Below are 16,361 nucleotides of genomic sequence, written 5' to 3' on the forward strand. Positions count from 1 at the left end.
TTTAAGATGTTTGCTAGCTGTGCTTGAAGGTGAAGGTTTATTTTAAGCTTGAGCAAAATGATTACACCTCAGTGAAGATTTTTATGGATATATGACCTTTTTACTGGTATAAATAAATGCTTATCACTTAAAGAAAGAAAGAAAAAAGCAATAAACCCACAGTGAATATTAGGCTAAGTCTGCTATTAACCCCAGCTGGCATTTGAGTCCTTCTTCTTGGTTTGGGAAAAGATGCCAATTGAAAATTTCCTCAAAAAATACATACTCTGTGGCCTCTGCTAAGGATGTAAGTTGAACATTAGAAAAATTAGTGTTTTAGCAGCCTTACTCCTTCTACCCAAAGGAGCTAACAGAATAAAATACAGATAAAATGCATTGCTTCTGTTTCTCTTACACATATGCTCAGAACCTGCAGTTTTACATGACCAAATGACATTTCTTCTAGAGGCTCCATCATCTCATTCAACTTCCAGAAACACAAAAAGTGTTTAAGTTGAAACATCTACTTGAATTTAAAACATTTATGTTTAGAATGTCTGCATGGTATATTCAAGGGGGCACTTGCAGTGTGCAGTGGCACTTGCTGCTACTGCACTTCATCTTACCATAAAGATTTATGATGCCTGGGAGCATGCTGAATACAGACTAGTTAACTAGAGATGGAGGAAAAAAGACAGTCAACTGCACAGCGCATGTGCACATACACATTTTTGAAAATTATAGGTTAACTAAACATAGTTATATGTTCACTCTTCTACTGAACTCCCAGCTCCTTCCCTAGACCACGAAGGTGTTAAGAGCTCAAAGAGAAACTGCCATGTAGTTATAACATTAGCAAAGATACCTGTTTTTCCTCAACCTCATTCCTGCAAATACACTCTGCTGAAACGTGCCAGAAGTTCAGCCTGAGGCAGATGGGAAACATCGTTCGGCAAAAATCACAGCAAGCTAACCCAGTTTATGATAGGCTGTATTAGGCAACCACAGCACTACAGGCAGCACAAGAAATGTCACTTAATTATACATTTTTGTACACGGCCAAGATCATAAATGCACTGTCAGGCCAAAAATCTGGAGGGACCTGTATTTTGATTGCAGTTTTGACTGTACTGCCCTTGTCCACAGCTGTTCATTGGTCAAATCTTCACAGGTGAAGTAATTTAAAAAATTTATACCTAGATAATCTTCTTCCAGACTTGCTACATTCTTTCATTTAGGAAACCATTTTAGTTACTCAGCACAATGGTAATTGCAGCTTCTGTTCTATCTGGCCTTTCACTGAGCCACCTAGGAAGGGAACTGACTTCCACAAAACCAGAAATTTTGTCATCCTCTGAGCTCATAACACATTACATGGCCACCACTGAAAATAAAGGAAATGCTCTTACCAGAACAGACATCTCCACAACATCTGGTGGCTGAAGGTACTCTGGGTCTACTTTGGGCCAGGACTGATGCAGCACATCAGCATCCCAGTGATGGTGAGTACAAAGTTTATTCTGCGTATGTGCCAAACCTGGAAAATGAAGCCAGTCAAACATTCAGCTGCACTGTAACCAGAACATTCAATCTTTGGAGTTTGCTTGATAAATAAAATCAGAATAAAGTTGACTTTAAAAGCAAGTCCCTTAGGAGAAAATAACATTACATAGATTAGCATACAGCACATTATAAACAGAAAGATATACATCTTTGAAGCGCTTGTTTTGTACCATGTGTAGGGATGCCAACATGAACACTGGGGGCACATTTTAGACTTGGATTAGCACTCCAAAACATTGCCAAAAGCACAGAAGACCACTGTTTTTTTATTTTAAATTGTAATACTGCAACACAAGCTGACCTCTACTTCTAGAAGTCAATCATAATACTGCAATTGTTTTCAGTAACACCACCAGTTTGATTAAAATTTTACTAACAACTCAAAATTATAAACAATTATGGCTTATTATTTTACTATCTCTAATATGCTGGGTAGTTTCTAAATTTGCAAGTCAAGTTATTTGCAAGATTTTCTCATATTTTGAGAAGTATCTTCTCACAAATTACAGGTGCTACATAAGAATAGCTTGCACAGCTTGCTCTTCTTCTTATGATACATACATTCCGAAACATTATTTTCTGATTTCATGTAAAGAAACCTCCTAAAAGGGCTATAAGTGATCTCCTTTTATTAGAAGATCCTTTTATTAAATAGGCTTTGCTCTCCCCAAGACTATGCATTCCAGATCTATTTAAGTAACAGGAGAATAGGAGGCAATCCATTCTGAAGCTGCATTCTTTAACTGAATAAAAGCTTCTGAGTGAGATTTATGTCGCTGTTTACTCCAGCTGTCGAACAAAATAAAAAGATTTCACTTAACAAGAGGCTGTCAAATACATTCAATATTGATGACGATTGCTCTTGTGATTCTCACAAAGCCAGGGGATTTTTAAATTAAAAACATTCTCTGTGTATGAATAAAAATAGAGACTAAAACTTTTTTTAAGCACACGCTTCACCCAGAACTGCAAAATGTATTTAAAATCTCATCTGGTTTAGGGAAACTCCAGCAAAAGCATAAAGAAAACCCATCAACACAAGATTCGCTGTTGAGACTGAGGTACCTGAAGCTGTTCAAAACACAGCACGACGGCAAACAGAAGAGCAAAACCAACCCATGCATAATACATCTATGAATTTATCTAGCTGGATTGCTTAGAATAATACAGTGAACAACAGCAAACTCCAGAAAAACCCGCCAGATTTCTGTCAGCGCTTTTTCAGACAAAGCACTTTGGTAAAATGACACACAGCCTTGCTATTTGCTGAATGATTCAGAAAGGGGCAGTGGGGTGGACCAGTGGGAGCTATTTCCAACAGCAAGCAAGAATGTGCACGTTTCCTAAGAATAATGACAAAGTCACAATCTTATTAGGTAAATAATTGATTAAAACACTTAAATGGATCAGATTTTGTGTATTTTTTTTTTCTCTTGCAACAGTAGCCGAGAAGCTGAAAGAGCAAAAGATAGGAAGTCAAGTAGAAAAAAAAAAAATCACATTGGTGATTCATTATCATGTTGACTTTAAAGACAACAGCTGCTAGATTCTTCCCTTTTTGGCTTTTGAACATCCAGATGAGCTCATTTCTTTCCAACTGATCACATGCCTTGTGGCAGAAGCATGCATACTGGCCACTCCTTATGTTCCTGTTGAAGTGAATTCTTCAAACTATTTAAAAACCACTTTCTGATAGAAGTCAAGAGCTTCTATCTACAAAAGTAAAACCAGGATCATTTTTAATCCCTGTGGAGGCTGTCAGTCCTAATAAAAAGACTTTCATAAACAGAAATCAAAATATTCTGAAGCAGACAAACTGTGACTAAGCACAATGTCTATCTTTTGGTTCATTTTCTTGCTACAAAATGGGCTATGAGCTCATCTGTATTAAAAAGAAAGTGCAAAAGTCAACAGAACTAGTTTCAGAAAACAGTTTGACAGGAAACCAAAATGAAGGTTTTAGTTACATTGCCTGTTTAGCTTCCTGCCCTAATTCGTATTTTGTAAGCTGTAGACAGAAAACACAGAAAATTCAATAATTTTGAATTTTGTTGCATTTTTCAAAATGCAACACACACAAAACCAGAAACTTCATCCCTGTGATCCAGAATGGTGATGGTTCACTTGTCAGGACCTAGACAGAACCCTCCTCCAGCCTTCCCACTTGATTCTGAGATGTTACACAAAAGTGCTGTTTGACAAGTTAAGAACCAACCATTTCACACTTTTTCGTGAAAACGTTAAAAACCTGGTTTACTGTCTTATTGTACTGGAAAGAAGCTAGTGAAGTGCACATTATGAAGCACGAGGCATATTGCTTTACATTTTTTGACGTATTTTGCTTTTATGGCTATAGATTCCCTTGCAGACGCAGGACAGAAAGCCACCTGAGTACATTCTTACTTACAGTAAGCCATTTACTTATATGTACATATCTGTATATCCATACAGAACAGATCAAAAACAACACTTGTGCTCAATCTGAAGTCCTGATCCTGCAATTGGATCTGTTTCAGTAGACTTTTGCTGACCAGCAAGGCAATACTAAAACAAGGTTTCCCTAACAGGTAACTCACAGCATTGGAGCCCAAGTTAAAACACCATGTTAAACCTGTATTATGTTACTGTAAATGAGTGAGTTGACAGAAGGAGGGGACAGGACAAGTCTAACAACATTTCAGCTCATGGCAATGTTTTATTAGCATTATGTGAGTATTTAACAAGCATAATACTTCCCCTAAGGTGCTATTTGGTGGAAAGACACCAGATTCTCATTTTAAAGAGATTTAAGGAAGACGTGGTAGCAATCGTGTATCAGCAAAGTAAGTCAGGATAGCAAGGTAATTCTAGTCTTAGAAGAAAAACGCACTAGAAAAAAATAATCTGTAAAATTCCAGTAATAGTGCAGCTAGTTTTACACAAACTTATGTAGGCAAGAGAAAAAGATGTGATTATAGAGTAAACTGAGTAAGAGCTGGCATGGGACAAGGGCAGGCACAGAGAGGTTAACAAAGCAGAAAAGGCAAGGAAGAGGGAAGTCTTAATGGGTAATAAAAGGAAGTTAATGAATGCATCTGAAGCAACGCCAGTATCAGAGTTTAGGACTAGGGATTTTCTATCAGGGGACAGAAGAACATCAGAGGTGGTAGCATAATGTGACTATGAGGGTGCATTATCCAAATGCTGATAACTCTTGGATTTAGCTAAATCAAAATAATAGAAATCTGTGTTAAGTAAAAATCCACCATACTAGCAGATGAGCAGGTAAAGTTTTTAAAAAGTTCAAAGCAGGAGTGTGTAAGGATAAGTGGAGATGCATTCTGGGTCAGTATCTTACTCGCCTCTGCAGCCTCTTCCAAGGATAAGATTGCTACCAAGTTACTTTCTTCTTGATAGGCTTTTTTACTATTTAATGAATCTTCCTATTTGACAGATTCAGGCAAGTTGTGCCTCCGAAATACCTTTCTGCAGCTCAGGAGGAACATGTCTGTCAGGCATATGTGAAAAAATCTGCAAATTCAAAGAAATAATAGCAATACAATAACAGCTGTTTCCAGACAGCTCTGAGAAAAACTGTATTGTACTGCCAGTACAATACTACAGAACTGGGTGAAGTCAGGAAAATTTACATGTACTCAATAGGGTACGAGGGGATTCATTTTATATGTTATCTAGTGACAGATATGGAGCACCAAGGAGGGTTGTGAAAAGGCTGGGTTACTACAAGTTAATTCTAGAATTTGTTTCCAGTTCAGCAAACTTCATGTAAATCCTTTTGACCTTCTGAAAATGATCTGTCTTTCTCCATTTGTACGGATTCACTATCCTTCACTTTGGGTTATTAATCTTGGAGGAAACAAATATTTTTAAAATTCCAAGTTGTGTTTCTTCTTGGATTTGTGAGGGGGGACTTCTACATTCAGATTTTCAATTAAAATCTGCAACGTCAATTAGCTTCTACTCAGATCTATTCTTTACAAAAGCCTTCTGAAGCAAGGCCTGAATTCAGACAAAGAAATTCTTGCAATAGAGCTATTGCAATGACAGTTAAAATGTTACAAAGACAATTATACTATTACAAATTCCAGTAATTATGTTTCATTTCAATACATGTTAAGATGTGTTTATCATCAGCATATATCTTTCATGTGCTACCTCTAATAAAAATGAAACAACTCACAATAAGCAGTTTCATATCCTTGTCTGGACAGCAAAATACTGTACTACTACAAACAAACTAAAAAAAAAACCAAACCAAAACCCAAAACTATGTCTCAAATGGTGTCTGGATATTCCTCAGATACAAGGTTTCAGGAAGGAAACAGATTTCCTCATCCTGTTAGTGTTCATAAACTGCCAAGATATCAGCCGGATGAACTCTTCCCACACTGAGGGGCTACAGTTGCGTTTTATGTTATTAAGCGATAAACCAGCGTATTCCCTGCACAATTAAGACCATTAGGCTGACACACCGAAGTAATGAAAACTGTTCCTCCTCTAAGCAGGAGAAAGAACTCATTCACACACAAAATATCAAAGCACTGGGTTACTATTGTTCAGCTGCTGAAAGGTGAGGCACTTAGCAAACAGCATTCGAGCAGCTTTTCCCTTCACTCCAACTGGAAATATTTACTGCCAGTACTGAAGTATGCTCTTCATCCAGCTCACAAAGGGACAAAACTCTTCATTCCTACCTGATGCATGAAAACACGATGGTCACATATAAACAAAACCTCATGGGAGAATAATTCTTCAGCTGCAGAAGAACAGAAATTGTTGTATCTTGAATCTACCTAATTCTACTTTAATCGCACTTACAAGTTCAATGTTACATCAGAAGCATCTTTGGCATAAAAAACTAAAATTCTAAGTTTGCAAAGTTTATCAACAAACTAACAAAGAAAACATAGTGGACTAAAAAGATAAAATTTCAAATGAACTCTGATGCAACTCCTACAGAGCAGGATAGCATTATTACAATCAAAATTACTTATACTACTGATGCTAGTCATTACTTAAAATGTCAGGCAAAGTATCTTTAATTCACACTCTAAAATTATCTATGTAATTATTTTTGTAATTCCTAATATTTTCATTAGTTGGTAATCATTAAAGTGGACTGATTCACAGCTAAATCCAGCTGTAAAGAACCTTTTTGGTAACCAAGAGGATATGCCACACACATATTTATACACTTAGCTGATTTTTAATTTTTATAAGCTAATGTACTAGAAAACACTGATTTACCATTTTTTTTTTTTTACATTTCATTGTGTCAAATAGCTTTTAATTGAAATGGAAATCAATAAAAATGCAAAAAAAAGCATTTTTTGCTAGTTAAATATAAAAGCATTCAGAATTCAAATATGTCAGGAAATTTGTTAGACACTTAAAATACATCACATCATGTTTTACAGTTAAATTATTTTTTTTTTCCAGCAAAGGAGAATATTTCATGTAATTACTGAATAAAACTAACAGTACTAGACATCAGATCCTTCAAGATTTTAATATTTATAGATGCTAGCCCCTAGCTTTTTATTCCAAAACTAGGAAAGGAAAAAAAGTTGGTTGATTTTTAAAATTTCCAGTCTATCTGTCACTTAAACTGAAAAAAAAAAAATATTTGGACCTGCAGAAAAGTTGTCAAAAGTTATTTTATTACCTCCACAAAGCCTCATTCCAGGTGCTTAGCCGGAAAGTTCTATAGTTCTGTGGTTTAATTGTCTTCAAATCTTTGGCAGAATTAACTTAATATAATACAATACATTAAGCCAGAATCTTATTGTAGGTTGTCATTATTTCATATTTAGTTTTAAATCTTACTGTATTTTCTTCTTAAATGTTTCTTGATCATAATCAATGATCAGCAAAGCATAAAAGGAGAGATTACAATGCAAGAGTAAAAGTATGCTCTTTTCTTCTCTCTCTTTGCATATCTGACTGTGTAGTAAACTTTCTAATGAGAAACATTAATAATAAAGCAAATTCTTTTTCTTAAAAAAAAAGCTTAAATACACAAGGAAGCATAATGTGGTTCAGAGTTAACACAATAAGCCAATCTTTCTACCAGCATTCCTACTCAACTGAAAAATTATGTTTGATCATAACTACAGGGCTTTCAAATTTCCAAGTTTCATTTTCCCCTGTAGAGAGAAAAATGTTTCTTGTTTTAATCACTAAAGCAAACAAAATGTAAATGCAGCGTACATGTTATTTTAGAATGAAACGTCAGTATTTAATTATATATACATTCGCTACGTGTTGTTTATTATTGGCATTACAATAGCTGACAGAGGCTTCCATCAGTGTGGGGGTCCACGGCTATAGGTGCTATTTATAGAGATAATCATATACAAAGTCCTCTTCCTGACTAGTTTATGAGAAAGGAAGCAGCACTATCTGCTTTTTAGATGCAAAGCCAAGGTACAAAAAGAGAGACTTAGTCTGAGTGTGTATGAAGAACTAAAGCACAAATAAAATTGAAGAGAGTATTTAGAAAGCTTAATTTTTATACTGAAATTAGTTAAAATAAGAAAGCATCATCACCTATACGTAATAAACTTTAAGAAATTGGTTACATCAGAAGAGCAACAAGACTTGGTGGCACTAGAGTGCAATTCAGAACATGAACTTGGAGAATCTGTCTCTAGAATATAGTTTGACCTTTTGCACCAGGAATCACAATCCCAGGACAGAATTGCTAGATGTTGACTATTTCAAAATAATATCGTCTTCTTACCACAGCGCAGTAGTTAAATACACATATGTTCTCCTGATAAAATTGTTTTATAACTTTGATGTAATGTAATGATGACCATGCTAAAAGATAGTGCTTTTCATGTTCAGTCATAAAATTCTCCAGGTGATAATCACCACACAATGTTTTTGCATGCTAGTTGCACTGAACTACAATGCACAGTCTTTGAAGGACACAAGCAAAATTTTACCTTTAGATGCAGACAGGAGCTGAGGACAATACACTCTCAATTTTTTTATGCTTCCCTTTCATTCTTACATCAGAGAGAGAAACAGAAAATGTTTATCACTCTTTCCCCAGCGATTTTAGTAGCAAGAAAAGGTTTTCTTCTCTAACATTCAAAATGTTACAGGATTAAGCTTTACGTTTGCCAAGTTACATTAATTAAGACATCCTAGTGTTCTTTGTCATTTTAGCAATCATATTTGCTATTTCTGTATTCCTTAATATTTATTCAAATTTCAAGTTCACAAGGCACTGTATATGTAACTAATTAGCCTGGACCTCTTCTGCCTCCATCTCAACCAATGTGGAAAACAAAGTCGTGGCAATTACTTCCATTTAAGTTTAATTTTAATTAGATGGTACTTCATATTGTAAGAGAATATTGACCAGAAGTAGCTTCCTCCAGATGGATCATGTCTGATGCCACTCTTTATTCTAAACAACTAAGCTTTTATGAAGACATCCTAAAAACACTGGAAATGAAAACACAGAAAAAAAAAAAAACAACCTCTCCCTAATATATCTTGCTGTTTCCAGAGTCTCTGCCCCTATGTTATTGCTTTGAACAAGAGCAGCCTTTCTTTGGCAGTTAACATTACTACAGCACCATGCACAGCTCTGAAATACAAGCTATTAAGTAGCTCTGCTCTGTAAACACTTGAATGCACAAAGTTTTAAGATGACTGTTGAAAATAAAACCGTTGAAACAGCATCCAAAAGCTAACATTAGGTCCAAAACCACATAGCAATTTGTGGCCAGTCTTAATGCAGAATATATTCCTATCTTCCCACATACGCCTTGGGACTTCTCCCAGCAAACCTTAAAAGCAATTGCTGAACTCTGGCATGCACACCCCTTATTTCACAGGCTTTAACCGTAGGAGCACCACACAACTTAGCCCACTGGGGATTCAGACCTCAAGGTTTACAACTGTGATAGATCTTAAAAAAGATTTCCTGTCTACCATTCCCACTTTCTGAGAGAGGTTAATTTGCAGCATAACGTCCCTCAGTCTCTGGAGAATTTTACGAGACTAGGATTTTTATTGAACATTCCTTTACTCTTTTCAGTACGCAGCCCTCTGACATGGTCTTTGTCTGAATTCCTGAAAGAAAATATTTGTAGTCCAAAGACTCTGAATCAGTTGTTTTAAGCAACAAGAAAGGCTGCTTCTATCCTCATGTTCAGCTCTTAATACTGCCGTCCATATACAGGAGCAGCTAGCAGCTGACATACAAATTCCTCATGCAAGTCCTGTCTTGAATTTTTCTTCCTTCTCCCTTTCTCTGCCTAGTCTCAAGAAATCCACCTTTATATGCAAGGCAAAAGAAACTAAAAGCAGAAAGAGAGATCTGGGAACACCACAAGTTCCCAGTTTATTTAGAAATTATGACAGAAGGTGACAACATAGATGCAGAATTCAGGAACAAGTGACACATGTACTATCTTAACGACATTTTTGCAAAATTTTGCATTTCTCTCTTTTTTCTTGGAGCATCAACAAAAAGTTTATTTCTATAAATACCTTTCCACATCTCTGATGCAATGTGTGGGGCCATAGGTGCAACCATGATACAGAGTGTAGCCAAAGCATCTTCAAATTCTCTGCTGTGGAGAATAACAGGCTGAGAAGCTTGCTAAGTGAAAAAGACAGAAGGAAAAGAAAATAAATTGTTAATTTAAATATCCTGAAGCGGGAGAAGAAAGTAGTTTTATTAAGAAGAAAATGCAGTAATAAACCCAAGAATCAATGACTATGCCCAGGACAGTTTAATTTCATAGTAAGTTAGAAACGTATGAAAAGTTCTGGAAAATTAAAATTGCAACTCTTGATTACAGAGTGCTCTCTAACATTTGGAAGAGAATACCAGAGAGGCTGATGCTGACCAGAGCAGGGATCCATTCTGGTATGAGAGTCTGAGCACAGACCTGTGTGGACAACTGTGGCCCTCAAAAATGTTTTGTGTGCTGCCACTTCTGGAAGTGCAATCTTGGATAAAATCAGTGCTATCTGAGAAGAGGTGAAGCATTTGTATAAAAGACTAACTGTGAGGAATGCAGCATTGTTTCTGTTGGGACAAGGTTCAGCTCACAGGATCCTAGAGTGGCTTAAATAAAGTTGAATTTAGTGATGAAGTGAGGTTTCAGAGCTGAAGGAAGGTTTGGGAATGAAAAGTGCAGCACATCCGTTTGCAGTTTGATGTTCAGATTGCTTTAGTTAAGTGTTCAGCTTCTCTAGTACAGAAGTTCTTCAATTTCTTGCAAAAGGTCCTATACTGACAAAATTTGAGCCTTCATTCCTTTATTTATTGTATTTTAATAGAACAGATATAACACTAAAAGTAGCTGAATAAACTTTTTCTTTCTTTGCCTGTTCTGACTCAGAAAGATTACATCCCACGGTAAGTTCAGATTCTGTGTTTATTTTGTAATTCGCCCCTCTAATGAAACAGCACAGAAAAATGTCAATACACATCAGCTTATGAGAATTATTTGGTGGGTGTGATGAACACCCGTTCCCTTCTACTAGAAAATTGTCCAAACCCAGTTATTTGTTTGACACAGACCACAAACATTGTCAGATGGCATCTTCTTATCACTGATAGTAATGAGGCCAGTGCAAACTAGATTTGAGTAAGTCTGAGTAACTACTACCTGTTTTCTATATTTAATCTTCACCCACCTCCTCACTTCCTCCTTTCAAATGGGACTGAAAGAGAAGTGTCAGTGTGCTTACACGGAAAGTTGTTCTCGAAAGATACTGCGCTCGCGTCTTTGGTGAAGAAATATGTCAGTGTTCAAATATCAGGCTGTCTGTGGGACACTGATTTTTATTTATTTATTTTTTTTTAACATTCACTCATCACCATCCACCAACCCAAAATGTCTATGAATCTCTGAGCTGGAGATAAAGAACTGTTTGACTTCTTGCCAACACCATACAGTACCCCAGACTTAAGTTATCTCAGTACAGCACGCCCTACTTAACTTTTTGTGAAGTTCCTTGGCTTTGCCAATAATATCCTTGGAACTTATGAAGTATAAAATCGTATTTCAACAGAGAAGTTGAAAAATACAAATTTTTATTTCATTTCTGATATAGATCAGATTACCATCATATGCTTGAAAGATTGCTCAACCAGATCTAAGAGTAACAACAAAAAAAACGATAATAGTTTATTATATTTCATCTATCATCACTAGCTGAGGAACAACATAATCTAAATAAAAATGCTAAAGTCTTAAGTTATTTTTACATTTGTTTTAAAAAGGGGAATGTGCAAACTCTATTACTAGCAGGCAGTTCAGTGGTGAAAGCTGTCTCTGAGGAATATAAGATTATGTGTGATTTTCCTTGCAAAGAATAACCCTTTTCTTTAAATCAGAATGTTTGATAATTCTATAATGTACTACTATACCTAGCTACCTATGCAACTTGGTTAAAAACAAAAGTTTGAAACTACAGGATGCAGATGTAAACATCAGAACCTAGTGGCTCTAATACCATCAAGCTCTTCCTACAAAACTGTCTATTTCAGAGTTACAGTGTGCTGCTTTTGAACTGAATAATTTAATGAGGCTTGCAACTTAGTAGCAATGTTGATGACAGTAAATGACCTATGGAAAGCTGGACCTAATAGTTCAGGCAGCTCCTGCTTTGTATAAAGACTTACAGAAACAGGGTCTGAGAGAAAAATACCTTCATTAATATTGCCTACTCACGTGGAGTATGTTAGTAAGGCTCATCAATCGGGAAATAGCTGCATTGAACAAATGATCCTTTGTGAAGTATTCTGTTACCTTGTATTAGAAGAAAAAGTCTATCATTAATTACTTAAAATTCTCAAACATGGCATATTGGGTTTTTAAACGAAAAAGAGTAAGAATTATTGATAATCACTTTCAATTTGTGAAATACGCCCGCCTTACCATTTACATGAAAATCACTTTGGCATGCAAACACATCCCATACCCCATGTGTGTATGGGAAAATAATAATCATACAAAAAATCAGTTCACTAGCTTCCCCTCTGTTTCCGGATTTTAAAAGCTTCAATCTATCAAGCCCAATGAGAATTGTGTATTAGTAATCACCCTCTATTTAATTTAATAAAGTATCTTTCATTTGCCCCTACAAGAGGCCTTCATAGTTGTAAATCCAGTTATGCTCGTGAAACCTTTCCATAGACTGCAAAAATTATAATTCTGAAGTCTGCTAAAAGACATGACAGGCTTGGTCAGGATAACCTGCATAACTCACCTACAGCTTTGCTACTGGAAATAGAGTTACTCGAAACTCAGACTGATAACATTTTAATGCCATAATATTTTATCCTTTAAATGAGGCACACAGCAGAGAAATTTCGCCAATCCAAATCTTACTACTTTGCAAAAAAGTTCTGCTTCATAGAATTTGTAGGTAAATAAAATTACTTATATAGAGAATTAAAACTTTAAAATTACGACCTATGGAAAAGCTTAAGTCAAGCATATGGTTTTAGCATAAGCAGCAACTTTAGTCATTTACAAACTATATAAGTGTTTCTTTTAACCTCAGAAATCACCAGATTCTTCTGCACCCAGATCTTTCTGGCTTCAGCCTTCTCTTTCTTATTCAGAAGCTCAGGATTGGGCATCGTTCCTGAAGTCCTTGCTTCAATAAGTTTGGTTACAAGCATCCAGAGGCGTGTCTGCCATCTCTGAACTCCTGGCATAGCATCACCTGAGATTAATGAAAGATTGCAGAAACAAATTTAAGTTACAACGAATGAATTCAAAACTTTAAAGAAAAGCAGAATGGAAACAGAATGCTAGAGTTAAACTTTTTTTTTTTTTTAAAAACCCCTGTATTTTAAATGAAAAATGTCAATGCAATTAAAAATGCCTTTACAAATAATACTGACCTGCCTTAATGGAACGGCATAAACAAGATAAAACAAAAGTATTTGTATGCAATGTCTTTAAAACATATATACAGCAAGAATGCTTGCTAAATCTGTAAAATAACCCGATGTTATGTCAATGTTAGAATGCTCATCTCATGTTTTAATGACTCAACTATACAGTTCTAGAGGCTCTCATTTTTCAAACTAATGGAAGAATACAAACACATATGCACACACATGTTTTTTAAATTGAGAGGTTTCTTCTAAAATTTGATTTTAGCAATTACATATACTTTTGATGCTACAGAGATACTACTGCCCGTTTTTTGAGACAGCCTAATTTGGGATGGGGAGGTTATAAAGCTGTCCAACCTGACTCTGACAGTGGTAGTGCCTCTCTGATACCATAGTTAAGAAGGGGAAAAAAGAAGAGCATGAGGAGGAAGGAGTGGCAGAGACAACATGTGATGAAATGACTGCAACCCCCATTCCCCATCCCTCTGTGCTGTTTGCGGGGTAGAGGTAGAGAAATCGGGAGTGAAGCTGAGCCTGAGAAGAACGGAGGGATGAGAGGAAGGTCTTTTAATATTTGGTTTTATTTCTCATTATCTTACTCTGATTTTGATTGGTAACAAATTAATTTCCCCAAGTTGAGTTTGTTTTGTCCAGGATTGTAATTGCTGAGTGATCTCCCTGTCCTTATCTCTAACCCATGATCCTTTTGTTGTATTTTTCTTCGCTTGTCCAGTTGAAGAGGAGAGAGTGATAAAGAAGCTTGGTAGGCACCTGGCATCCAGACAAGGTCAAACCCACCACAATTTGCTTGATTTCTTCAATTTAAACATTCACTATTTTGTTATCATTAAGAAATTCAGACCAAAGCTTAGAGATTTAAGACATGCTTTTCACTTACTTTCAATTTTTTCTCCTGGAAGTATCTTTAGGCTGCTAACACCTCCTTTAGTTCAGATTTTCCAATACTCTTTTAGCACAACATGACTCCAAAATCTTTCTTTCTATTTCTCAACTGGTAAAGAGGTTGGTTTGAATGACTAAACGCATTTTTACTAGTGTTATACCTGCATGTGCTTAGCTTTCTTAAAAAATGTTTAATGATCAAGCTCTAATATACTTTGCAACTAAGATTTTGTATCCATGATTCTCATACTAATTTAATTATTCCATTTTCAAAATGGAAAAACATAGCAAAAAGATTATGCATCACTGAATTAGCCGCTTAAAAGGAAATTATGTACCTGTGTACTGTTGTTATGGATGCAGGAGTTTGATTCCAAAGTGGCTGGTTTTTTTTAAGAGACCTTTTCATATGCCTAGCTCTGTACTGTTATTAAATGGTGACAGAAAGCCAGCTGAGAAAAGTAATAAAGCCCACTTCTCTAGTACATACAATAGTGCAAAACAATATAAATGAACACGTATGAACATAAGGGGTGACGGACACTAACTGAAATAATGCTTAGTGCAGGCTGAACTAAGTAGCAAGAAGCTAATACAAGAAAGAATGTAGTAGTATACCTTTTTAAACGAGGCATAGAGCATTTTATTAAAGCCTTATGCAACAAGAGGGCTAGATAATTATATGTATGAACCACAGTAGATGAAAGAAATTAAGATCTGTCAGTATGACAAATTGCATGATGGCAGTAAATAAGTGTGTAGGAGGGTAAATCTTAACTAATTCAAGAAATAAACTCATAAAAATGTAATGTATGTACAAAATTAGCTACTAGGAACTCTGATTATCTTCTAATGGGACTCTTCCAAGAAGTATTTCATAATCCAGCTTATAATGAAGAAAATAATCTTAAAATAACCACTTTCAGACAATCAATTCTAGCTAATAAAAAATAAGAGAATGAGGTCCAAGTTTGCAGAAGAAAACACCACTTAAGAAGTACTTTTCACATGTGCTTTTAGAGGTAAGCTGCTTGCAATAATCTTGCAAGCCTGCCTCTCGGCAACTGCTTTCTGACCCCCTCTCTTTTAAAAAAGAAACAAACAATAAAACCTGCTCATTATATTTTTTTTTGATTCAATTGTTCCAAAACTTGGGCATCAAGCACTGTACTAATTTTGTATTTAAAATATAACACACAAGGGAAAAAAAAAACACAACAAAACAAACAACAGATACAATCTGACTTACTTTTAGCATCCCACAAAATATCTTGTTCTGGAGGAGCGGCAAACAGAATGTAGAGACGCAGGGTGTCAATGCCATACTCTTTCACTAATTCTTCAGGGTCTATTCCATTGTGCTTAGATTTGCTCATTTTTTCCCAAGCAACTTGGAGCTTCTCACCAGTTTTTAGGTGAACTGGTTCAGCTCCTAAATATTAAGACATATGTAAAATATTTTAAAAAAATTTTGCCCATTTGTATCAGCAATTAATTTTGTTCCCTAAGCATAAGAAGAAACAGCTATTTCTAGTGGGTTTTTTGGTTTCCAAATAGCTTAAAGAGGAAAAACACCCACTGTAAACACCCTTTTCCCTCCCAAGTTTTTCCTACTTCAATGTTTTAACACAAGCAATATCCCAGTGCTTCCATTAAATCATGACAGAAAGTCTCCTTCTACCATTTGGAAGCTGTATCTGGCACTTAACCTATGTGCTACTTTGGTAGTCCCTGAGATTTAAGCATTGTTATAACCATGACATTTAAAACCTCATAGACAGATGTAGTGATTTGGTACAATTCTGACCTGCACTTAGCTTTTACAAATACCAAATTTATAGGTTTCAATTGCAGTAAGTTATCCTGACAAGCACGTGCCTTCTGTTGCATGAATTGGAGATGGAAAGGGGCATTTACACTGATAAAGGTGCAACCGAGCAAAACCACCTGCTACAGAAAAGCCCCAGCTTTTATAGCAGATAGCGGTAACTGTGGTAAACATAAAGTGGGTTTGTATTTTGCTTAACTG

At 35.8% G+C, this 16,361-nt stretch overlaps 1 protein-coding gene across 4 annotated transcripts in view; it reads right to left on the reverse strand.

Moving 5' to 3' along the window:
- Positions 1-16,361, reverse strand: part of LARS2 (leucyl-tRNA synthetase 2, mitochondrial) — a 91,223-nt gene that overhangs the window by 4,015 nt on the left and 70,847 nt on the right. For all 4 annotated transcript variants that reach the window (XM_086742837.1, XM_086742838.1, XM_086742839.1 and 1 more), the window contains exons 16-20: positions 15,582-15,764; positions 13,082-13,251; positions 12,252-12,329; positions 10,054-10,165; positions 1,389-1,516 (exon numbers count right to left, since the gene is read on the reverse strand). In XM_086742837.1, coding sequence (XP_086598963.1) covers positions 1,389-1,516; positions 10,054-10,165; positions 12,252-12,329; positions 13,082-13,251; positions 15,582-15,764 — 671 coding nt within the window. The remainder of the gene's footprint in view (positions 1-1,388; positions 1,517-10,053; positions 10,166-12,251; positions 12,330-13,081; positions 13,252-15,581; positions 15,765-16,361) is intronic.

This window comes from Chlamydotis macqueenii, chromosome 2 (genome assembly GCF_036417535.1).
Source record: "Chlamydotis macqueenii isolate bChlMac1 chromosome 2, bChlMac1.mat, whole genome shotgun sequence".
NCBI classification, from domain to species: Eukaryota; Metazoa; Chordata; class Aves; order Otidiformes; family Otididae; genus Chlamydotis; species Chlamydotis macqueenii.